At 45.4% G+C, this 26,647-nt stretch overlaps 1 protein-coding gene across 1 annotated transcript; it reads right to left on the bottom strand.

Moving 5' to 3' along the window:
• Nucleotides 1-2,883: 2,883 nt before the first annotated feature.
• Nucleotides 2,884-23,960, bottom strand: zeb2b (zinc finger E-box binding homeobox 2b; the record flags this gene model as incomplete). Its single annotated transcript, XM_084324578.1, has 5 exons — nucleotides 2,884-3,883; nucleotides 6,778-6,880; nucleotides 9,373-11,423; nucleotides 16,199-16,307; nucleotides 23,862-23,960. The coding sequence occupies 5 exons, from the start codon at nucleotides 23,958-23,960 to the stop codon at nucleotides 3,201-3,203; spliced, it is 3,045 nt and encodes a 1,014-aa protein (XP_084180704.1). The 3' UTR covers nucleotides 2,884-3,200.
• Between the last annotated feature and the right edge of the window lie 2,687 nt (nucleotides 23,961-26,647).

Raw genomic sequence — 26,647 nt, 5'->3', positions numbered from 1 at the left:
TGGACCCCAGGAAGAGTATAGTGTGTAGACTAATGGGGATCCACAAAAACACAATAACAATACCTATAGACTCTCAGATAGTAGCAGAGGCTCTCCACCTGAAAGTTGCCGGCTACACTTCAGAGCGCCTCCTCTCTCTCTCTCTCTCTCTCATCTCTCTCTCTCAACACGCCATGCGTGTGTCTTGCATCCTTGATCGTCGGGAGTCGGTTCACATTATTAAATTCCATCGGCTAATCATTTAAGACCAGCCCTTTTATCCGCGAGACGGTCTCCGAATGATCCGGTGGCACGGTGATCAATATGAAAATCGGGAGTATGCAAAGCGTGTCCTGGTGTTTGGCATCGCTCAACCTTTTCCCTTTCATCTCCGCCTTTTGATGTTGCTTGTAATCTGCATAACGCAGTTGGAGTGCCTAATAGCGATAAGCATCTCCTTCACGAGAGAACTTTTCTTTTTTGCTTGAATCCACCTTTCATGACTAAATGTCTCTCTGCTCTTCCTCCCTCACTGATGTACTGTGTGCCCGATGGAAAATAATGAAGTGTATAATGTCAAGATGTGTAATTATTCATCCTTTTGTTATCATTTAATCGGTTTTAAAAGGTGAACCCTTGAAGGGCTATTTCACTATAGTGTTACACGTGAGTGTCGTTGATTCTCTGAGAACAATTATGGCTTTCGTCTTTAATTCATCAGATATTTGGTTGTGATACTCTTGAATTCCAAAGAAAGTCCTATTCCTTGTGCTAATAATATATAAAATAATGCACAAACTATATGTGACCTATGCCCTATGTTATCGTTCCATAAAGCTCTATAGGTTATGTTGTTTCCAGCATCATACCCCCCCCCCCCCGAGCTGTAATTAATACAAGGCTTTTTTATTTTGTATTACATCACAGAAGGATAAACTAATTCACTCTCAATATCTTGCAAAGGTTCAGACGTATGTTGTGTGTGTGTGTGTGTGTGTGTGTGTGTGTGTGTGTGTGTGTGTGTGTGTGTGTGTGTGTGTGTGTGTGTGTGTGTGTGTGTGTGTGTGTGTGTGTGTGTGTGTGTGTGTGTGTGTGTGTGTGGTGTGTGTGTGTGTGTGTGTACAAAATAAACTAGTGTTGTTTTTTTTTCTTTTTTGGTGAAGTGGCCCTTTAAAGTATAGCCACAGAATATGTGTTATGCTGTGTTATGAGTTATGCTCTTCATGAATGAGACACAGCGCCGTGTTGTTGATCAAGAAGAAAGAGGAAACGTTAGGAAATTTGGTACTCTGTAATTTGGCTACTTTTATTCGAGCATGGTCATTTTCAAGAGAAATTACAAATTAAGAATTCAATAATACTTTTACAAAGACATCTCAGGAAACATTTTTCTTCAGTCATGGTATCATACATTGTATTTAACAGTCCCTCTTCATTTTTTTTAGCTTAAAAAATGAAACAAAGATGAAGAAAGTGGAATTTTTTCAGTCGAAAATACAGTGTTTTCACAATTGTATAAAAGTTCCCAAATTTTGGAATTTCCAGTAACTGGAAAATAAAAGGAAATAAAATAAAATAATAAAGATTAAACTTCGCATTTCACAATTAATGTCTCAAAACACAATAAATGCTCTCTTTACGTAAAATTTGCCCCTATGATCAACGCCATGTTCCATTTTTACTAAAATATATCTATATATTGAAGAACTATAGTACTGTACACTACAGTATGAAATAAATAAAATTAGGAAATATAAAATGGGCCACATAAATAATGTTTTTTTTTTCAACCTACAAATAAAATGAATGCGATTTGTTGTTTCAGAGAAGAAGAAAAAAAGGTTTGGTGTAATACTGACAAAGTTAAAAAGGAAAAAATAATAATATTAACAACATGAGAACATTGCACGACATCATGTAAACTAAGGAACTGCTGCCTATATCGTTTTAATACTGACACGGGTGGAGAACAAGGTGATACTGTTTTTGTATATAATACTGAAGCTGGTTGGGAAACGAAGAGAAAAGTAACCTTCCTTTTACAACAATACTCAGGGCGGCACTTCCATAGAGACACAGGTTTAAAAGGTTTGCATATAAGGCTTTTTTTTCTTCTTCATGTTATATCAAAAAACACCTTACAAAGGCTTTCGTCCTTCATGTAGTTTTTCCCATCCCGTCATACACTGTAATTCTTCAACCGTTTCTTTCCCTTAAAATGAAGGTCTCTTTTAAGACTCCATTGTCAAAAAAAAAAAAAAAAAACTATACAGGTATTTCGTTTTGTGTCCTTCATACAGGTATTTCCTGTTGTGTCCTTCATACAGGTATTTCATGTTGTGTCCTTCATACAGGTATTTCATGTTGTGTCCTTCATACAGGTATTTCATGTTGTGTCCTTCATACACAGACGATACTTCACGTGATGTGTGACGGAGGCCTAAACTGTGTGTCTGTAGCCGTCAAAAAGGAACCATAAGGACGACGACGTTTTTTTAAAGTTTTTTTTTAAAGTGAAACAAAGACTATAGTAGTAGTGTGGTACACCACTGCTCTTCTTCCAACACTGTATAAATATATACACAGGCAATACTTTTTATTATTTTTGTTTGTGATTAATAGAAGCGGAGTGCAATTTGTACAAGTTCACTAGTTGTGCTATAAATACTATGGAACACAGGTTTCTGTTTCTCTTTTCTTCTCTTAAGGATGTTAGCACCACACATATTTTTAGGCCTTAATACTGTACATTTTTTTTCCTTCTAAATGTATTAATTTATTCATTGTTCAGTTTGCATAATGCAGCTTATTTCACAAATCCATGCCTCACACCGCCCTCCAAACCCCCCCGCCCCAGACCCCCACCCCCCGACTCCCAAAGTCCAAATTGATTTTCGAGTCGATGTGTTATTGGACAGACGTAAACCACCTTCCCGTCGTCTCAGAGTCCTCCTCCCGGGAGCTGCAGGCACGTGCACTTTATTCAGCTCCAATAAAACCACGTGCACTTTATTCAGCTCCAATAAAAGAACACAGCGGGGTGTTTTTATTTCAACCGAGCAGGTAATAACAATAACACCGGAACCCAGAAGAAGAGACAAAAAACTGAAAAACAAAAAAAAGGATGGGAAGCTTTTTTTTTCTTTTGTTTTCCGAAACACGGTGGGGATTATTATTATTATTATTATTATTATTAATCATTATTATTATTATTATTATTATTACATGCCGTCCTCCAGGGTGTCCTCGTGATCTGATTTGGTTTCCGTCTTGCCGTCCAGCGAGCTGTCGTCCATGGAGTGCTCCCCGTTCTCCTCCTCGTCTCGCAGCGTGTCACGGTCCGTGTCCACGCTCTTGCTCTCCTCCTCTTCCTCCTCGAACTCCAGCAACTCATCCCGCCGCGCCACCCTCCCCACGCCACCCATCTTAGGGTACCCCCCCCCGTCCACCCCCTGCCCCTCCGCCTGCCGGTCTCTCATCATGCCACCGCCACCCCCTCCTCCTCCTCCTCCTCCTCCGCTCATGCCGTCCCGCAGGATGGCGTCCCGCTCGCCCAGGTCGGGGTAGCCCTGGGGGGTCATGCCCTCCCGCTCGCCCAGGTCCGGGTAGCCCTGGGGGGCCATGCCCTGCAGGTACGCCCGGCTCAGCAGCATCTCCGTGGGCTCCAGGTGGCCCCCCTTGTCGCGCGCCTCCCGCTCCGCCGCCTCCCGCTCCTCCGCCTCCCGCTTGCAGTAGGAGTAGCGGTGGTTCATGTGCTGCGAGTAGGAGCCCGAGTGGGAGAAGCGCTTGCCGCACTTGTCGCACTGGTAGGGTTTCTCCCCGGAGTGCAGCCGCGAGTGCTCGATGAGGTGGTGCTTGTGTTTGAACGCCTTTTTGCAGATCTGACACTGGTGCGGCCGCTTGCCTGCGGGAAACGACAAGGGGAGAAGGGGGGCGTTAGTCGTCTGCCGTCTCCACCAACACCAATCACAAGAGTCCAGAAAGAAAAAAAAGACAGCAAATACTTAAAAAAGGGAAATAATCGGATTAATTCGGGATGGCGTGGAGTTAGGGAATGACATTGCACAGCGGTATCGCGAAACCCCTAACTTTGACTTAAGGCCTGTTTGTTTATTCAAATTTGGCGAGAGCGCGAAGCGGCTCGGTGGATGAGAAAAGTGCGTTTGCATCCGCGGCCCTACATTATGGAAATGCCCTCCTGTTGTTAAAAGCATGAAGAAACCGAACCACAGATACTTATTTTTATTTTGGGCAATGAAGCCCCGTGCAGACGACACGTAAACAAGCAAGTGCAAAGTACACAAACTGAGAGGAGGCGCGACAAATAAACGAACAAATGCGAAGATGAAGAAATATGAAAGCTAGCTAACCCTGATTATCTCTAAAGATGTATTCCGGGTTGTGGCCGATGTCTATCCCTCTGTTATTATAGTTGTGGGAGGAGGGGGGGTAGTGTGTGTGTACCAACTACCAAATAAAGCCAGAGACACAAAAATAAAACATGGGAGACCCAGACTGCCTGGCTCTGATGAGGGTCAGGGGTCGTTCAGAGTCTGGTCGGATCGAGGTTACTGCAGTCGGCACACTACTGGCACTCCTCCTCCTCCTCCTCCTCCTCCTCCTCCTCCTCCCCCCCTCCTCCTCCTCCTCCTCCCCCTCCCCCTCCTCCTCCTCCTCCTCCTCCTCCCCCTCCTCCTCCTCCTCCTCCTCCTCCTCCTCCTCCTCCTCCTCCTCCTCCTCCTCCTCCTCCTCCTCCTCCTCCTCCTCCTCCTCCTCCTCCTCCTCCTCCTCATCGTACCAGACGACATGCAGTCTGTGTAAAGCGTAAAGCATTCGGCTGCCTTCCTGCTAGAGGACTATGATGCAACCCGGTGAAAGATGCTCTCTGTTCTAAAGTAGGATGAAATACTGTGTTATCATCGTTCAGAGGCCTCTTTATTGATAAAGTATTAAAGTATTGATGAAGACGTTATATAGTCTTTTTACCGGCTATATACTGCATATTGAGGTGGTCTGATGTGTGCATAATCTTTTTTATAGATAATAACAGAGGTTAATAAAGCAGAGTATATGACGGGTGGGGTTGGAAATTGACCTATCTCAAACCCGCCCTCTTTTCTTCATCCTCCAATCGCAACTGTTGCTTCCCTTGGGCTAAGTGTGATTAGAGGATCAAGAGAAGAGGGCGGGGTATGAGATAGATTGACGAGGAGGATTTCTTAAGAGGCCACACATACTTCACTACCTACTGTAAAGGTAAAGGTACACCAGAAAATCATTCATCACATCATTCATAACGGTGGATAAGTTACAGGACGTTTCTGTCAAGTTGTTGTTTATTTTATTTTAGATCTAGTCATTCAGTGGCATGATTCTACATATATATATATATTAGTGCTGTCAATCGATACAAATATTTAACCTGATTAATCGCATGATTGTCCATAGTTAACTCGCAATTAATCGCAAATTAATCAAATTTTTTTTCTTTTCTAAATCTACCTTAAACGGATATTTTTTCAAGTTTTAATACTCTTATCAACATGAGAGTCAACAAATGCTTGCTTTATGCAGCAATTTAACACAAAAGGATGACCCTCATACATTGCAAATTTGCATCAAATTCAAAACAGATGCACAAAATAAGTTAAAAGAAAATAATAATTTATAACAATGAATAAAGTGTGCATGAAATAATAGGGGAAAGAAAACGTTAGGAACTTGTTGCATTCACCGACACAAGGGCTGAGGACTCATACACAATTTAATCTTTTTCTAAAACGTTAATCGTGCGTTAAAAAATAATAGTGGCGTTAACTTTGACAGCCTTAATATATATATATATATATATATATATATATATATATATATATATATATATATATATATATATATATATATATATATATATATATATATATATATATATATATATATATATATATATATATATATATATATATATATATATATATATATATATATATTTGCCTGATCCCTGTCGATGTACAAAGAAAGTTAGGTCTCGGTTTACATAGAACTGAACGGGAAAAGGAAAAGGAAGGAAGGAGGGAGAACAAAATAATAGTAATAGTATTATAGAATAATAATAATAATAATAATAATAATAATACCGATAGGGTTTAGCAACACAAACATTTAAAGGGGAACACCGCCCAAATTTGAGAATTCCAATATTGTTATTTCCACCGCCTAGGAATGTTCAATCGATGTGTGTGAACATGAGCGACACACTCTCTCCCCCGAAGGCCAGAAACCAGAGAAGTAAGATTGAAAATGTGTGACGTCGTCATCAGGCGTAAGGTCTGAACGAGAGACTTTCATTTAGTTGACCCACATAATTTTTTGTTTTCATTTTTTTATATACCCAGATGAGTTTTATTCGAGAGTAGTGTTCTCGGTTCTGAGACAGAACACGTATCCCTGGGCGTCTCTCAATGTCACCATCTCTGTGTACAGAGTGGCCTCAGACTTTATACCTGACGATGTCACAAAGGTCTGTTTTAGCACCGCTCTGGTTTTTGTCATTTAAAGAGTCATTCATGTTCACTAACATCTCTGGTCTCAGACCGTAGGAATTACATATATGAATTCCCAAAATGGCCGTAGTTCCCCCCAAAAAAAGAAAAACAAATAATAAATAATAATAATAATAGAAAATAAAAGGGGGTAGAATAAGTGGTCTAGAACAGTATATACCTGTGTGTTCATATTTGTGTCTTAGGAGGGAACTGCTCTTCTGGAATGTTTTGTCGCACAAGTCACACGCGTACATACCACTTTCGGTCTTCTTCATCTTCTTCCGCGACAGACAGGAGTCGGGGTCTGTCATGTCGTCCAGCCCCGACATGTAATCTGGTGTTCCGTCCAGCAGCTCCCCCTGGAGGACGACAGGAGAAGGACAAGACGGGCGACACGCTCGTTCAGTGTGTGTGTGTGACGCTCGAGACGGTATATGTATATTAAGAGTCGAGGCGGTATATATGTACATGTAGAGTCAAAGACACAATTGTGTGTCCCCCCCCCCCCCCCCCCCCGTTGAACGGAGCAGTGTAGGGTTAAAGGTAGAATCAGTAACGCCGTCAAACTGGCTCCTCTTGGTACTTTGTTTACATTTTTTGTTTTGGTCTGATGATGGATGGGCTCCTATTGTTGGCGGGTGCTCTTTTGCCTAGAGGTCGCCGTTTGAAGGCGTTACAGATTCTACCTTTAAACCGTGGCAACGGAGATGTGCGTTTTGACATTTTCAGTATTCACTGTACTCGACTGTACTCACTGTCGCCTGACCATGTCATGTATGATCTGATAGATGCATGAATGTCTAGTGAGTGAATGTACAGAACATGTTTTAAATTGTTTTTTATATTACTTTTAATGTATTTCTATTGCTTTAATGCTTCAACATCTAGCCCATGGACTACAGCCAAAAATATTAGCAACCCTCCTAATGTTGGCACGTTTACAGTTTTTAGTTTTTATTCATTTATAAATGTTGATTGATGTCCCTGGTCAAATAAACCAAGTAAATACAAAAATAAATCCTAATAATTAGGATATTTATTAGTATTATATATATAATACAAAAACTTTAGATCATTAGGCATTCTCAATCCTAAAACTGACAGAAAACTGAACCTAAAACTGAACACTGAACACTGAAGTACACACACACACACACACACACACACACACACACACACACACACACACACACACACACACACACACACACACACACACACACACACACACACACACACACACACACACACACACACACACACACACACACACACACACACACACACACACACACACACACACACACACACACACACACACACACACACACACACACACATGCTGCAATCGCTTTAAGCTAAATCTCACTTTAAACTAAATATAAAAGTTACTTTAAAGGAATGAGGAATATAAAAGTCACTTTAAGGAAAGAACAGATGTGGTTCTTGTATGTATAGTATAGTTATATAGTAAGTATAGCATAATGACAGAGTTAAAATTGTATATTGTATAGTAGTGTACATAGGAACCAGTGCCTTCTCAGGAATTTAGCATGTCTATTTTTATCATGCACATCTTATGTCTTCTTATTACCTATTTATGTCTATTTTATTATTGTATTATTGCACAATCGATGCGGGCATGACCACTCGCATTCACTGTATGCCCTGGTATGTATGTGACAAATAAACCTCTTGAATCTTCAATCTTGACTTATATGGTTCTTCATTACATGGCTTCTATACCAGTTTTTTTACGTTTAAAAAAAACTATACATTTTATGTCGACAAGGTGCCATTATGAAATGTAGAAATTATGGTGTTTTGAAATGTTGGTCTGATGTTAATATAATTTTCTTTTAAATAATTCTCTATATTCTTTTATAATATACATTCATAGAGAACAATGTTATATGACAGAAGTCCATAACAAGAGGAACCATGTAGCCTTGCTCTTTTTGAAACTCCATTAAACGATTAAAATCAGAAGGTGAACCTTAACGGCCGATATTGAGAGACACCAAAGCTTCCATTAATAAGCATCTCTCTGTCCTGGGTCTGACAGTGATTCTGGAGACATTAGCACTGTGTTTTAAAAGAACGGACCACTATCACCCTGCAATCAATTCTGAACTAAGTGCCCGTAGCTGTATTTTTTAAATCTAATTTAATAACTTAGAATAGGAAACATTATTAATACCTTTTTTCTTTTTTTTTCTTTTATCAAAATGGTTCCGTCTATGTTAAACAGCCTTCAGCATTCAGGGATAATGAACATGGAGTCTGTGCATTATTAATCTGCATGTAGAAGCTCATTTTGGCTTTGCTCTCTTTTAAAAATGCAGGGAAAGAGAGTTGCGAGGGTGGGTCGGGGGTGGCAGGGGGGGGGGGGACTCTGTGAGAGAACTAGAAGCTTCAGGGCTCACCTTTGTCATTTTTACAAAGGCCTTTCACTCATATTTAATAACAAAAAAAAAACATCTGAGTTCAGACACATTGATTTTTCGAAGCGACAGTAGTCTAGGGTGGTTAATGTATTCAGCGCTTGGCGGTCGGTACAATCCACAGCGCAGTCTCGGTAACAACCGAATCACCCACGTTGCGAACCTCTGAAATAACCCCATTACTCCCTGATACCGCTAATGACGCCTCACTTTGCAGAGTGTAGCACTCCGGGCTTGTTTGACAGCTGCTTATCTCACCGTACCTCAGGTGAGCCATGCTCTTTGCAGACTCCGGAGTAGCTTTTAATTAGCGCCACGACGAGCCGAGATCACTTCAGAGCGAGTCTGAGCGAGAGAGAGCGAGACCCTCGTGCTTCTCACACCGAACCCACACGTGGCTTATTTACCTGGAAACCCTGCTTCCGCTGGTACTTCCTCCTCTGCTGCATCTCGGCGAAGGTCGCCGCCCCGGTGGCGTAAGTGTAGGCCATGTGCGGTAGGAAGCCCATCTGATCCATGCCAGGGTAGGCCCTGAGGCCCGCGATGCTGGCCTGCATCGGGGGCATGAACGTGGCCGGCGGGAACGCGCTCGGCGGCGGAAGGGACGTGTACAAGGGTTTGCCGCCGAAGGGGTTAATGCCGAAGATGGGGCTAGTGCTTTTGTCGAGGTTTCCGTTGGTCGAGCCTGAGAAATCCTTCTTGAGATAGGCCAAGTTCAGAGGCTCTTCGAAGTGCTGCTCGCGGGGGGAGGGGACGCCGTTATGGTCCCTGGTGATACTGTTGACTTTCAGTCGGCTCCTGACGGTCAGTGCGTGCTTGGGTTCCTTCAGCAGCCTCGGCAGAGAGAGGTCCAGCGGCTCGGCCTGCAGGTCTTCTGACGTTAAGCTGTTGGGAGTGTACGAGCTACTGTGCGAGTTTTTGGAAGATGCAGAGGACAGATTTAAGGGGGAAGGTGTGTTACTACGTGAGTGGTCCAGTTTGTCAACTATCTGTCTGGTGCTGCTGCCGCCAAACTGGTAGTTGTTCCTCAAATGTCTCAGCGGGTTGTCACAGTTGTTGACATTGTTGTGGAACTCCATGATGGAGGGAGACGTGATGCGCTCAGTCGGTTTGACTAGTGACACAGGCGACCGAGCTGCCAAAGAGTCCTTTGGTGGGGTGCGGTGGTTATTATTTGTACCCACAACCATGTCCATATGGTTCCGCTCTAGCGACGGCGTTCTTGTGTTGCCGTACTGGTACATTTTCCGCTGCTCAAACCACTCCCTGACAAATTCCTGAGGAAGGCCGACTGCTATGGAAATCTTGAGCAGTTCCTCCGAGTTGGGTTCCATATTCATGGCGAAGTATGCCTTCAGCACGGACATGTGGTCCTTGTAAGGGTTGATGGGGATGACTCCCTTCTCCGACAACATGGAGGAGAGAAGATGGGTGTGCTTCTCCATGAAGACCACTGGTTTGGAGGGCATCAGGTTCTCACTGGGCTGCAAAACCGCTTTGATTTCCTCATTCATTTTACATAGGTAGCGTTCATGCTGATGCAAGGGTATCGGACCGGCGAAGGATTCTTTGCAAAATTGGCAAGCGAAAGGTGTAAACATATGGTTCTCCTGCATCTTCTCCTCCATGCCTCCTTCGAGCATGTGGTTAGGCTTCTCGCGTTTGATATTGCTAATCTGTCTCTTTGAGTCTGTCGTCAAGCTCTGGAGGCAAGCTTTGGCTTCGTTCACCTTCTCTAACGTGTAGTCGATGATGCTTTTGGTGGCGCCGTTGTGGTTGACGAGCGGAAGGCCGACCTGGGGCGCCCCCGGCGACATCAGCCCCAGCTTGTGCTCTTCGATCTGGGAGCCCAGCTCCTTCATGTAGGCCTTGAGCTTGGAGATCTCCTCCGGCTTGCAGTCCAGCTTCTGTCGGCACACGGTGTTGTCCACGATCTGGAGGACCTTCTGCACCTCGCTCAGGTGGTTCCCCATGTGGCCCGCGTAGCCCAGGAGCTGCGCGTCCAGCGCCCCCAGCCCGAGGTGCTGCAGGGGGCTCTGGGCCGCCGCGTTGTTGTGGTGGTGCACCCCCAGCGGGCTGTTCCCTCCCGCCATCCCGCCGTTCATGAAGGGCGCCGGCGCGCCGAAGCCATGCGACGCCATCATGAGCTTGTAGTCGTTGAAGTCGAGCGGCTCCGTCTTGATGTTCAGGTGGTGGTGGTGGTGGTTGTTGTTGTTGCCGTTGTGCTCGGGGAGGCCCGGCGGCTTGCCGTTCTCCAGCTTCTGCCGCAGCTGCGTGATGGCGCTGTTGTTGGTGGGCGAGGAGGAGGCGCTGGACGAGCCCCCGGGCTTCATGTTGCTGCGCACACGGCCGCTGATGGCGATCAGGCCGATGCACTTCTTGCTGCTGATGTGGGAGCTGTAGGAGCCCGAGTGGGAGAAGCGCTTCTTGCAGTTGGGGCACTCGTACGGTTTCTCACCTTGGAAAGAAGAAGAAATAAACACGGTAAGAATTGAATGAATGAATGAAAAACTTTGATTTAAATTGGACACCTACAGCTACATTGGACCAGTCACAGTGGACGGACCAGATGTGGTGTTTTGTGTGTTTATAGCACAAGTGCTAGTTTTCAACACCAGTCCATTGAGGCTTTTCTATAAGATAGAATAAAATGAACAGTATAATACAGAATTAAAATCACAAATCAGAAGAAATAGTCACCAGAGTCCACTAGGGCTGACCCCTATTAGTCGAATAGTCGACTAATCGATTGAAAGGAGCCGTAGTCGACTGCCAACCTCTTAGTCGAATAAAAATATATATATATATATATTATAATTTTTTTTTTTTTGTTTATCAAAAAAAATACAAATTATCATTCTTTCCAAAAGAAAAAGAGGCCTAGAAGCGTGGCTAACGCTAATGGCACACATACCAGAGGCTAACTGCATAAGAAAACAGGCACAGAGGAACTGAAAGAGGATTTCACCCTAATGAACACTAGACAAATATCAACATGTATCCATAAGTGGACCAATTGCATGCTTTTGCAGAGGACAAGAAGCCTTCTGTCGACTCCTTCAGACATTAAGCACCCCCACAGCCCAAATGGAATGATAAAAAAAATTAAACTTTTTTTTTATAGTCGACTATCTGCAAATTTCGGCCAATCAAAGTCCAAATGAGGGCCGACGTTCCACTCTACTGGTTAAAGTTGCTTACTCGTGAGTAGTACGTTCGTTGATAAAGAAAAATAATGTCCACAGCCAGTGTAAAACAAAGATATCCAAATGGTTTATTTCTCTTCCACAGCGAAGTCTTTCTTTACAGAAGTGGTCCTAAAGCAATTTTCCTAAATATTCACGTTACTACTACAAGGTAAGAAAACTGTATTTTCCCAGTCTCCAAAATCACCGCCGACTCGACACATGAAAGCCATAAATCCACTTGCCGGCTCTTTCCACAGCAAAACGGTAGGCTTGGCACCTTGGTTGAGAAATGCAGGCTTCAGTCTATGTTGTTTAGGCCATGGTTACACAGACTGTTTTAGTTTTCGTTTTGTTGCTGTTTTGAATACGTTTGCTGTCCCTGTTAAATAGAAATGTCGTTTTGGCAGGAAAACGCGTTGCCCTACTGACAACGCTAAATTGTGTTTCCGTTTTGGAAAAACGCCAAAACTCGCCGATAACGTGTCATGTAATCTGCGCAGAGCCGTTGTTGCTCAACGCCCATGCGCAGTAGATACCGACATCTGCGTGCCCTCACCAACGTCCGGTGATAACAGAGCTGTCCCAAATAGCTGCAGCTACCATGTGTCAAGTTATTGTTATAAGGACCCCAGTCCAAGCTACAACAGTCTGCATTCCCTTAACAATTGTTTGTATTGAGCCGTATTGTATTGTACCCATTCTGCAATATGTTAAATAAAGTTTACATCCATTCATTCTGCTAGCATTAACGATTGCATGAGCAGCTGGCTAACGTGAGCTAACGTTAGCTACCAGACCCTGTTAGCTCAGAGCCCCTCTTTCAACATAACAAGCATTAAACAAAATGGCCCAGTCATCTATTCACTTTTGTTTAATACATGAGGCGTTGTCTCTAATGTTATCTAGCTACTGATAGCTCCTGATATCATCCTGGCGCTGGCTGGCTAACTAACGTGAGCTAATGTTAGCTGCTAGCCACAATGCTATACTGTTATACTGGCATATTCCATTCACGTTAGCATGTAAGCTAACAAAATCAGCGCAGATGAGACTAAACTGTGTTCAATTGTGTTGATGTTAGTTTTGTTTCATCAACAAATGAGAGGCAGAACACACAGTGAATGTATCCGTTTTGTTTATTGCACGTTCTTTGCTGAAAAATAAGTGCTACAGTGGCTAAATAGCTCAAGGAGGCATTTAAAGATGGCGGCTTGTATATTTTTTTTGCAGGAAGTGTATTGGCACATTCAAGTTCTGATTGGTTGAAAATTGCCTTCATGTTCGCCACCTACTGCCACCTACTGCTTTGACATTGTACTACATCACTGTGGTCAGGAGGCAAAACGAACGTGCTCAGGTTGCAAAACGAATGTCTAAAGGCCTCTGCATGCTACAGAAACTTCAGAGCAACTGCAACACAACATCGGCGCGATTTCAGCGCGGTTGTTTTAGAGGGTCTTGTAGACTGTGTTGCTTGGACGTTGCGTACATGTCCCTCAAATCTAACCTAAACAACCGTTGCGTTGATATTGCGTAGCAGTGATTGGTTGGTTAGCGAATGGGGGCGGGGCTGTCATAGAATAATATTAGTCCCGCAGAGAATATCATCCTCCATTGTTGTTTCCAGCGTTGACGCTAAATAATTAGCGTCACATAGCTCGCCTTTTTCTGAAAACCCAAGCACATATTGTTCCATAACATACGCCTTCAGTTGATCATGACAAATCCTCTCTTACCTTGACGATTAAAAAGCCTCCATAATTTAGTAAATAAAGCTGTAGCCAGCCAGCTAGCATTGGGTCTATTCAAAATGCTATCCACATTAGCTACATAGCTAACCAAGTAAATACAATGGTATCCGTCCTGAGGTAACGTTAAATACAACGTTTGCTAGTCGAAATGACTGGACACACACAGGGACAAGTTAAACATCAATCAATTAATTTATTCCAATAGGTAGTTTGAGCTGCATGTGAGCCGAGGTCCTCTCCATTGGAAACTAATGATGTTACGGTAACGTTAGCTCGAAAAGCACAGAAAGTTAAGCTGCTAGCAACAGACACTATAACACTTCCGGTCGGGGGTTTTCAAAATAAAAGAGCGACGTCTAAAATCACAGGAAATACGTTTATTTTGTACATTATCTATTGTTAACACGAACCTAAACTAACTTTAGTTAAACTAACTTTGCGCGTCGATGTTGCAGAAGCATAAAGGCAGAGTGTCTAAAACACTGTTGCTTTGTCGATGTTGTGTTGCAGTTGCTTTGAAGTTTCTGTAGCATGCAGAGGCCTTAAAGGCCTCTACATGCTACAGCAACTTCAAAGCAACTGCAACACAACATCAGCGCGATTTCAACGCGGTTGTTGCAGAGGGTCTTGTAGACTGTGTTGCGAGGATGTTGCGTACATCTCCCCAAAATCGAATCTAAACAACCGTTGCGTTGATATTGCGTAGCAGTGATTGGTTGGTAGTGAATGGGGGCGGGGCTGTCATAGAATAATATTGGTCCCGCAGCGAGGAATACCATCCTCCATTGTTGTAGCCAGCCAGCTAGCGTTGATGATGCTATTCAATGCTCTATCATACCCAACTAACGTCAATGCCATTCAGAATTTATTAACATAGCTACAACAACACACAGTAACGTTAATGTAATTACATGCATCATTGTTTACAATGAACGGTGGGGCAGTTCGAAAGGACTGGACACGGACAAGTTGTTAAACAGCAATCAATTAATTTAATATAACAGGTAGTTCGAGCTGCATTTTCGTGCCTACAACCACAGCCACAGGGATATATCCAGCTTTGACGCTCTCTCATCCTGCCGATTAAATTCATGCTCTTCCTCGATCTCGAGTGCCTGTAGCTGCCTGCATTTGCACAAAGGCGTCCATCTCTGCTGCTAGCTAACGTTAAAACGAACCTAAAGTTACACAAGCAGAATACATCACAAATACTTCCGGGCGGGGGATTTCAAAATAAAAGAGCGACGTCTAAAAGCACCAGAAATACGTTTATTTTGTACATTATCTAACGTTAACACGAACCTAAACTAACTTTAGATTAATGGGTTGGTTGAGAAGGGAAATTTCATCTATCTAGGGAACCTAGCTACATCCGGGGTACAATGTTGCATAGGCTTCACATCGATGTTGCAGAAGCATAAAGGCAGAGTGTCTGCAACACCGTTGCTTTGTCGATGTTCTGTTGCAGTTGCTTTGAAGTTGCTGTAGCATGTAGAGGCCTTTTAACTCGGCTGCCACTACGTTGCGACCGGGAAAGCGAAACTCATTTTGAAAACTAACCGAAAAACACCCTAGGTGTAACCTCAGCCTTAGTCTATCTGTTCAGTCCTGTTCAGTCCTGTTTCAAGATGCACACTGCTGCTCTGAGAGAATTGTTGACTATGATACACAAATGTTCTAAAATGTTTGGTTATGACATCATACGGTGCCATCACAAAGGTTCTAGAATGTTTGGTTATGACATCATCACAATGTTCTAGAATGTTTGATTATGACATCATACTGTGACATCACAAATGTTCTAGAATGTTCTATTATGACAAATAAGCCGGTTCAATGACTTTATCTAAATCCAATCAATATTCCTAATTCAATGTAAGGTTATACAAATAAACATATAAACATTCATATAATACAATAACCTAAATATATAGCTTTGGCTCCTACAGGACTATCTTCGTTTTCCCCAGAATCTTTAGGAAATCTTCAATGATGTTTATTATAATAGAATCATTATGATGGATAATTACGTTGAAGCTATTTGGGTTGAGTCGTAAAGTGAACATCTAAAGTGAACCCGCTCAAGTGATTATCATCCGGGCCTAAGGCTCAATTATGTGACCGACGTTTATAGACGGTAAAGCTAATCGTCCGCCGTCACTAGGGGGACAGGGTGCAACAAATAAACCCAAACACATTTTTGTGCACCCCGCGAAGATCCCACTGGTCTTCAAATCAAGGTCATGAATATTCAAAGAGAACAGCGCCCCCCTCCCCCACCCCCCGCTACCCACCACTGTGAATGCGCAGGTGTTCCTTCAGATGGTGCTTGTATTTGAAGGCCTTGCCACATTCTGTGCATTTGAACTTGCGGTTGCCAGCGCCTTGGTTGAGCAGTTGGTGCTGCAGTTGGAAAAAGGGAAAAAGGGAAAGAGAAGAGGGGAAGAGGAAGAGATTCACGGTGAGATCCACGCAGACATCACAAGGGTTAACAGCTCAGTGAATAATCACGACAACAAGCCAACTGGGCTCGTGTCACTAAAGAGGCGTCTTTTTGTCTTATTTTTTTTATTTATACATTTGTTTTTACTTCCACGTCCAGCCAATGGGAGTACAAGAGAGTGGCAGTGATAACAGACAGAATCACATACCTTTTAATTTCCTGGCTCTAAAGCCAAAGGAGACATGCCTTTAGAAATTTGGCAGCCAAGAAAATAGGATAAATTAAAGGGTCTTTTTTATTTTTTTTGATACTGTAGTTTTTCCCCCTTCATTAAAACAAGCAATCTGATCTACTTTTCATTAATTTGGGCTAATCACTCAGAGGAAGATTACTCACACTAATTTGCGAGACCCTTGTCCTCCTTGCATACCTGTATTCACACGTTGGTTCAAGTACATATAATACCTTTCCATAAAAAGATAAATATTATATTTTTTAATTATCTTAGGATACATAACAGAGCATATAGCCCCCCCCCCCCCCCCCGTCCTTGATAGGCTGTTCAAAGGTGTTGCAACCCATCAAATTTGCAATTCAAAACAAGGGGGGCCTCTTATTTATTTTTTTTATAAAAGAAAAACGCTCTAAATAAATATACTGCCAGAGAACAGCGCGTGCGCATGTTTGTGTGTGTGTGTGTGTGTGTGTGTGTGTGTGTGCGTGCGTGCGTGCGTGCGTGTGTGTGTGTGCGTGCATGTGCGTGTGTGTGTGTGTGTGTGTGTGTGCGTGCGTGCGTGCGTGCGTGTGTGTGTCTGTGTGTGTGTGTGTGTGCGTGTGTGTGTGTGTGTGTGTGTGCGTGTGTGTGTGCGCGTGTGTACATGTGTGTGTGTGCGTGTGTGTGTGCGCGTGTGTGTAAAAAACTGGACACGCACATCAATTAATTCAGTGGGAGGGTGACGTGAACATGTTAAACATGTAAAGATAGTGTAAGAGTGATTTCTCAGCGCATGCTTTAGCTAGTAGGGGGAGAAAGCTACACCCCCCCCCCCCCCCGATCCAGGGCCCCAACAACTGACGGGGTGTGTGTGCCCGCTCTCTACGCACATTCCTGGGGAGACAGATGGCTGTGTGCAGGACATTGGGAGGGATTTTGTTCAAACAGCCCCAACCTTCAGAGATCAAGCGTGGGGGAGAGAAGCGCCGGGTGGGGAGGGGGGGGGGGGGGCACCGGGCGGGGGGGGGGAGAGAGAACCGGGCGGGGAGGGAGAGAGAGCACCGGGCAGGGGGGAGAGCGCTGGGCGGGGGGGGGAACCGGCCCCGTCAAGTGCCAGAAAAGGGACCCCATCCCCATTGCTCCTGTGTTGCTGAGTTGCATAAACAAACAGCAACAGCTGCTTCAGGGTCCCTCCCACACTCACACACACACACACACACACACACACACACACACACACACACACACACGCACACTACACACACACACACACACATGCACACACGCACGCACGCACGCACACACACACACACACACACACACACACACACACACACACACACTACACACACACACACACACACACACGTGCACACACGCACGCACGCACACACAGACGCACACACACACACATGTACCTTCCCTCCGAGGACCAGGGTAAACTTTAGTCGTGCCACTGCTAATCAGATACAATCACTCTCTGCTCCTAATTGTGACTGTCATCCAGCCGCACCCCCCCCCCCCCCCCCCCCCTCCCTTACTGTGCTCCTTTATGTCTTTCACATCGGAAAGAGAGAGAGAGAAGAGAGAGAGAGAGAGAGAGAGAGAGAGAGAGAGAGAGAGAGAGAGAGAGAGAGAGAGAGAGAGGGAGAGAGAGAGAGAGAGAGAGAGAGAGGAGAGAGAGAGAGAGAGAGAGAGAGAGAGAGAGAGAGAGAGAGAGAGAGAGAGAGAGAGAGAGAGAGAGAGAGTGGGGGGGCACAACTGGAATGTTTGCATATGTATAGCTTGTAATTAGTCATATTCCTGTCTAATTGGTTAAGAGGAGGAGGAGTGTACTATTTGTAAACACAACGGTGTGTGTTTATGGAGCTTATATCCATCTGACGCCATTGTCAGTCTTAGCGTCTATGTTTGTGGCGTGATCACTCCAGTATTTTTTTATTTTATATAAGATCACAGTATTTACAGTACACCAGTATATATATATATATATTTCATATCTGCAAATATATAAATAATAATAATAATTAAAATAATAATAATATATTTTGTAAGTGTTAAACAAGTATCTAGATCTATTTCCTGCATTGAAATAATAGGTTTTAAAAACGGGACACGCTTTTTTATTTGAAGTACTTTACGTAGATTTTTTATTCGACTTTTTATATTAACTCTCTCAGCACTGTCACCTTTTCATACATCATTATTATGCTGGTTCTGATTGTGTCTTTGTGTATTGTATTGTCCTATTGTGTATTTTATTGACATGCTGTAGGGCGACGGGTCAAGACCCAAGAATCTTGCACTTTTTTGTATGAGAAATATGACAAAGATGCGACAATAAAGCTATTTTAATCTGAATCTGAATAGGTGCCTATGGCCCTCGACCAAGGCTGGCAGGTGGGTGGTGTGGGTGGGGTCGGGGTAAAAGCACTAAGCGCAGTTGTAATAGGGAGGTGTAGTGGTTACGTGATGGCTGTTTCCGGCCGGTCCACCATCTTGAAATCACAATGTATTTCCCCATTGCCCATTTCTAAATTGTTTCGTTAAAACAAATAAAGCATTAACATTGCATGGTGTACCTTTCTGTGCGTATTCATCCACAATCTATAGCTGAACATGAAAATATTCGCAATTAAATATATAAAATATTGTTAGTGATAGAAGGGAACAAATTTTTGTGCAAAATTGGAAAGCTTTCCAATGTGCATGAGGTAGAATTGTTACAATAGCCGATAATCCAATGATAAATCCCTATACGGGTGGACCTCGCGGGCGGTCCAAAGTGACTTCAGACTACTGACTACACCTCCCGGGGTCATCCCTATGTTCCCCGGGTCCTATGTTCCCCGATTGATTGATTGATTGAACATTTTATTAATTTATTTTATTTTATTAATTATTAATGTCCGCCTTGTTTCGAACTGGTTAAGCTTGCCGACTCTTTTGAAGCTGTTGTAACAGGAGGTTGGGGACAGTTATCTGTTGTAACAGGAGGTTGGGGATAGTTATATGTTGTAACAGGAGGTTGGGGACAGTTAACGATAGGTTATGTATATAACCTAGTTATATGAGTACTGGCTAAGCGTCCCGCTCTTAAGCCATATCGAGATATACCTCATCTCCTGTACCTACTGTACTCCATGAACGAAAACAAAACACCACTCACCCTTCCTCGGGAAGAGTTTTCGATCAGAAAAAAAAAACCCAAGGGACCTCAGGGCACGCTTAAGAGCGGGACGCTTAGCCAGTACTCATATAACTAGGTTATATACATAACCTTATCGTTATCGTCCCGCTCTTAAGCCATATCGAGCCATACCGACAAATGTACCCCCTGAGGACCCGTAAGCCCACATCAGGGGGGAGGGGAGTCCCGTCACCCCTCCTTCCTAGTGAAGAGGGGGCGGCAGTCAACTCCACCCAAGTACGAAAAGAGGGAACTAGAACCTCCAAACGCACAGCACAGGCGGGACCACGTGTGACACAACACCTTGCGGTCCACACCCACACATCCCTGCTAACCCACCGAAAGGCGGGAAGCAGGGGAGGTTCCAGACCTCAGAACCGCCTGGGAAACAGAATCCCCAGTCATGTCCATGAGGTAAAACCTTACAAAGGGACCCGGGGAGGACCATGAGGCCGCAGCACAGATGTTCTCCACCGAGGCCCCTCCTAACAGGGTGGCAGAGGCCGCCACCCCACGAGTGGAGTGCGCCCTGACACCCCCAGGGGGGCCAGCCCAGCCAACGTGTAGCAAAGGGCAATGCCCTCGCACAACCAATGGGACAGGTGCTGTTTCGACAGTGCCCTACCAGTGCGAGAGCCACCGTAACAGACAAAAAGCTGATCGGTAGCCCTGAGGTCCTGAGTCCGGCTGAGGTAAAACCCCAAAGCCTGGACCGGACATGACAGGTGAAGGCTCGCCTCTAACTCACTAGCGTGAGGAGGCGGATGAAACGCCTGAACCACAATATCCCTGGAGCGAAAAGAGCTCCGGATATTTTCTGGCACGAAGACTGGATTAGGCCGGAGAGTGGCACCGCTATCGACACGAATAGACAGGCACTCAGGCCGCACCGAGAGAGCACAGAGCTCACCACGCGCTTAGCGGAGGTGATGGCCAGCAGGAACGCAGTCTTGAACGACAGCTGTTCCAAAGGCGCTTGCTCAAGAGGCTCAAACGGGGCCTCGGACAACTGACCGAGGACCAATTGAAGATCCCAACTCGGAGACAGAGAACATTTCACCAGCTTAAGGCGCGGAGCGCCAAGCAGGAAACACTTCACAAGAGGGTGGCTGAACAACGTACCCCCTCAAACTCCTCATGACAAGAGGATATAGCCGCAGCATATACCCTCACCGTCGAAGCCGACAGTCTATCAAGGAAACACTGAAGGAAGGAAAGGACAGCGTCCAGGGGGCAGGACACCGGGTCCCGGCCCCCCACCTTACACCACTCTTGGAAAAATACGCCACCTACCCGCGTAAACCGCGATAGTGGAGGGAGCATGCGCGTTCAACCACCGTAGGATCCATCCTCTCCAGACTCACCCTCTCACCAGCCAACGATCAGCGGCTGGCCCAGCACAGGGAACTAACACAGAGACCTGTGCGCTTGAGAGAGGGCCCGCGATGACCAAGGAACAGGCCACGACGGGGCTACCAAGAGCTGGATCAGGACCGGGAACCACACAGCTGCGCCCTGGTCCGGCGCAATCAGGATCAAGGTCCTGCGCTCCTCAACGTACCCGCCCCAACAACTAACCTAACAGATGTATGGGGGGAAAGAATCCCAGGCGGCCACGGCATCGGTCCCAGACCTGCCTGACTATGTCTGGAATTCCACCACCTGCCTGGTATGAGACCTGACGATCCACCTTGACCGCCAAGGACCAGAACCTTGTCAGGGCAGAATACACTTCGTAACCCCTGCCGACGCAGAGGCCCCAGTGCGGCCTCCACGCACTTGGTGCAGATGCGGGGAGCCAGAGAAAAGCCAAACGGCAGCCTCTGGTACTCATACGCTAAACCCTGCAAAGGAAGCGTAGGTAAGCCCTAGGATGGAAGATCGGGGATGCGAATACGCATCCTACAGGTCTATGGAGGAGAACCAGGCCCCCACCTGACAGTGTTCAACAGGTAGGAGATGATTAAAAAAAATGCTAAACCTTCCCATGGGACAGGTCCAGCATGGGTCTGACACCCCCCCCCCCCCCCCGATTCTTGGGCACCAGAGAATACCGGGAGGAAAACGCCACGACGATGGCTTGCTTCGTCCACAGAGATTGGATCTCGTTGACCAGAGCTGTCACTGCTGGTGACCCTGACAATAGGGTCTGTACCAAACCTGAAAATGGGTGGGGTTGTGTAATACAAGTCCCCACCTCAGCGTTCTCTCCATCCACTTCGACATATGGCACTGCTGAAGCCATATGTGATGATACTCCCAGAGCGCACCCGCCGCCATTCGGCGCTGGTCCGCAAGGAACTGTAGATAGGCGGCCCGGTCCCTCCCGCTGTGCGTAGCCAACTCTGAACCCGCCAACCGTGCGGGCAGGGCGTTCCGTGGAATCGGGACCCCGACAGAAAGGGTCAGTTTGATACGGGGGAAGCTGACATCAAACTAGGTGACATCAGCTCCCCCACTGAACACCCCTCCAGAACATGCTGAGGAGTTGTTTGCAGCTGGACATGCAAGGTGTGAGGCCCCCAGGGGTTCCTACACACCGTAGCCCTGCAGTGATATTACTACCACCCAAATCACACGCGCCTGCCAGACCACTGCCGATCTTGCGGGAGTGGGAGGCACCAATGTGACACCCGGCCTGGCGAAGGCAAGGTCGGGGAAGCCTGCACTGTTTGCCTCAAAAAGGTCTCGAGCCCCCCTGCAGACCACACTTGTAGTTGACAGACGTAACACCAGGCTCAACCAAACACAGCTTATGGTGTGGGAGCCGCTTGACAGCACAACATTCTCATGGACAGACCCAGGCTCAGCCATCAACTGGGTGTCAGCCCCTGTCCCCATGAGAAGCGAAACGTGGGGCCGCATGCGCTTCAACGAAGGCTCGTGGCCCGCAGCTGGTGTTGGGGAAGGGAGTGATCGGAGAGCGGGCTGCTCGCGGCAGGACGGCGACGGTTTCTCAGGCCGTGCTCATCCAATATGGCCGATCCCTCGGCCGCCAAGGCTGTCGGCCTTGTGGACACCTGTTGACTCAACGCCCAGGGTACCTCTGGCGGGGGAAACATGGCCGCCTGTCGAGGGCCTCGCCACAGCTGCTGGCGAGGCCGTGCTCTCACCTCTGGCTGCGCGGCGTGAGGCGGTGTGGGGCCTAGGTCCAAAACCGCCCGCGCTCCAGCGGAAGACCAAAAATCCTCTGAGGAGAGGGGAGCCCTGAGGAGGGAACATTTATTTTTAACTTCTCACCCCCTCAAAGGGAGACTAATCCAACCAAGATGTCTGTAAACAACTGTTGACAGCATCCTAGCCCTCCCTGCGGTTATAGCTTGCAGCTAGGTCAAAGCTAATAACGTCAACAACCTCGCACGATGTTTCAACGTCGGCTGGCCCTCATGGCCCCGCCACCAGACACCATTTTTGACAGAAAAAACAGCAAGTCGAACAAAGTTACTAATCGCTGCCAATTCCATACCGTGGCGGTATAGGCTTAACACAGCCCACCAGCCACTCGCCGGGCGAGGCACAGCCCACCAGCCACCTCATGGCGTCGGCCAGGCGGGCACTGTTTCAACATGCCAGAGGCAAAGGACTGATGCTAAACACGGAGCACCAGTGGTGGTTGCAACCAGTAACCTCCACTGTGGTGTGCACCATGAAGGGGTTAATGAATAAATGAACTAAAAACACCACCAATATACTGTAGAATGGGCTAGCCCATACACACAACGTTAAGGGGATGCGGGCCAGAGAAAACCAGTCCCGCATTCATTCATAATATTCACAAACAGCACACCAGCCCTAGACCTCAGCCCATTCACCCATGAAAAGGTAAACAAAGCCCCCCGCAATACTCCCACAGTAGACACAGATTGACCGTCAGCATGAATGGTTAAGAGGAGGGAAGACTTTAGACAGACACCCCTCAGCGGGGAGACAAACAGAAACAGTAGCCCAGCATATAGCATAGCGTTAGCCGCTCGCTCCAGGGTAACGGGGAAAACAACAACGTTTACCCAAATATCCTGCCCCTTGCGCCAATACACAACTCGGTTGTCTCACAGGACAACAAGCAGTATTATTAACACCAGCGTCAATGCCTGATGGCACAGATCCTACCTGAGTGCGAGGTAGCTCGATAGCTACACATCGCACGCTGTCCCTCAAGCTGCTGTAAAAGACGAGGAAACACAGGACAGGCCCGATGCGGGAATGCATCAAAACGCATCCAGCTGCAGGGCCGCAGAACCCATACGGCGCCGTTGGAACATGCCGAAGATTCCAGGGGCTGGCAAATCTCTGGCATTGTTCAATTTCTCTTTACACTTCATACTCGCTATCACTAGTTACACAGGGTGCAAGCATCCGCCATGATGGAAAACGAAAAAGAGGAAGGGTGAGTGGTGACCACGCCCGGTGTCTTATAGTAAGCCACTGGGGCGGGGCCTGGTCAAGTGTTTGGGTGTTTTGTTTTCGTTCATGGAGTACAGTAGGTACAGGAGATGAGGTATATCTCGATATGGCTTAAGAGCGGGACGTGATGCCAGTACGAGTATATAACTCTTGTAACAGGAGGTTGGGGACAGTTAACTGTTGTAACAGGAGGTTGGGGACAGTTAACTGTTGTAATAGGAGGTTGGGGACAGTTAACTGTTGTAATAAGAGGTTGGGGACAGTTAACTGTTGTAATAGGAGGTTGGGGACAGTTAACTGTTGTAACAGGAGGTTGGGGACAGTTAACTGTTGTAACAGGAGGTTGGGGACAGTTAACTGTTGTAACAGGAGGTTGGGGACAGTTAACTGTTGTAACAGGAGGTTGGGGACAGTTAACTGTTGTAACAGGAGGTTGGGGACAGTTAACTGTTGTAACAGGAGGTTGGGGACAGTTAACTGTTGTAACAGGAGGTTGGGGACAGTTATCTGTTGTAACAGGAGGTTGGGGACAGTTAACTGTTGTAATAGGAGGTTGGGGACAGTTAACTGTTGTAATAAGAGGTTGGGGACAGTTAACTGTTGTAATAAGAGGTTGGGGACAGTTAGCTAGCTCACAGGCTCTGTTGTAACAGGAGGGTGGCGACAGTTAGCTAGCTCACCGGTCTCCATCTGCTCACGTTTACACACACAGCTGGTCCATCAGGTGAGAGAGCTGGCTACATCATGTCACCCCCCCCCCCCAGTCTGAGCCTGTCGTGCTTGCTTGAGAGCACACACACACGCACACGCACGCACGCACGCACGCACAGACGCACACACACACACACACACGCGCGCGCGCGCACGCACACGCGCACACACACACACACACACACACACACACACACACACACACACACACACACACACACACACACACACACACACACACACACACACACACACACACACACACACACACACACACACACACACACACACACACACACACACACACACACACACACACACACACACACACACACACACACACAGAAGATGCAGGCCCCAAAGACAGTCTACTCTTTATTTAATAATTATTTTGATATTTTGATTGATTTATCGCAGATTAAAACAAATTGAATTTTTTTTTCTTTGGCTCATTATTGAACGTCGCTGGTACATTTGGGCCAAATGTGTTTTCTAGCTAAATTATTTGTTGAATCATATTGTATAATTTTTGCTGTAATCTTTTTAAACATTTAGAAAAATTCTATTTCACCTTTTAGATGTTTTATATGAAAAGCGATAAATATCCAGAAATACTGGGCATGCTTTTTGACATTTAAGGTGATTAACGGCCCTGAGGTTATAGTTTAGATACAGAAGTAAAAACATTTGGAGAATCCTGAGTGTTAAAAAATATATATATATATATCTATATATATATAAAATAAAAAGTGTAAAAAGGACATTAAAAAGCCAGGAGTGGAGTGAAGTTAAGGAGCAGATACAATTTCCAAATTGGAAATTAACACAATCATTCGATCGTGAACATAAGACTGGAAAATCATATCAGTGGAGGTCATCAAAAAACCATTTAGGGGGGGCCCTCAATTAAAGTTATTACCATTAAAAGATCAGCATCTTCAAAATGCCATGAAAGAATTAATAATGATTGCCAATCAAAAGTGATCTTTCCTGGCAGGGACCATAGCCCAGTAGAAACATATGAAACGGACGAAGGGCCGGGGAGGAGAGAGGAGAGGAGAGGAGAGGAGAGGAGAGGAGAGGAGAGGAGAGGAGAGGAGAGGAGAGGAGAGGAGAGGAGAGGAGAGGAGAGGAGAGGAGAGGAGAGGAGGGTCATCTAAAGGCTCAATTCACATTTTCTGACCGTATAAATGTGAGGCGTATATCCACATAATTGCGAAACAAGAGTTTACTTTATAGATGGAAAATGCACTTTTTGGAACTTTATTTTAATAAATGTTTTACTCATATTACCTAAGAATAGATCTGTTTTACTCCAGTGTTTGTGAACAATATCAACTTAAACAAGAATTTTTACTGCCACAGAATACAGCGGAATACAATACAAAAAAAAATATTACTATATACTACAAATATGTACCTGCTGTCTTTAGTGTTAGTCCTTGTATCAAGAGTTCAGTCAATCGACTACAGAATCAAAAGATGTCTCCATCACTAAAGAGTCACTTTTAACTGCTGCTGTGACCCATTGTCACCTCCATATTTATATTGTAAACACTGTGAATAGGAACGTGCAATAACGTCAATGTTACTCACTGTGCCTTGTATATATCTTATATAAAAGAAATTAAGATTTATTTTTACCTTATTTTTTAATCACTCGCATGTACTTAAATGGTAAAAAAAAACTATTGTGTGAAGGGCGGACTAGCAAAGTAAGATTGTCTTTGTACGTCAAACTGTCCTGTTTAAACTGTGCATATGACAATAAACGAGCTTGA

Source organism: Notolepis coatsorum (genome assembly GCF_963971535.1).
Source record: "Notolepis coatsorum genome assembly, chromosome: 1".
NCBI lineage: Eukaryota > Metazoa > Chordata > Actinopteri > Aulopiformes > Paralepididae > Notolepis > Notolepis coatsorum.
The sequence above is the reverse complement of the archived record's forward strand: the minus strand, read 5'-3'. Positions and strand labels throughout refer to the sequence as shown.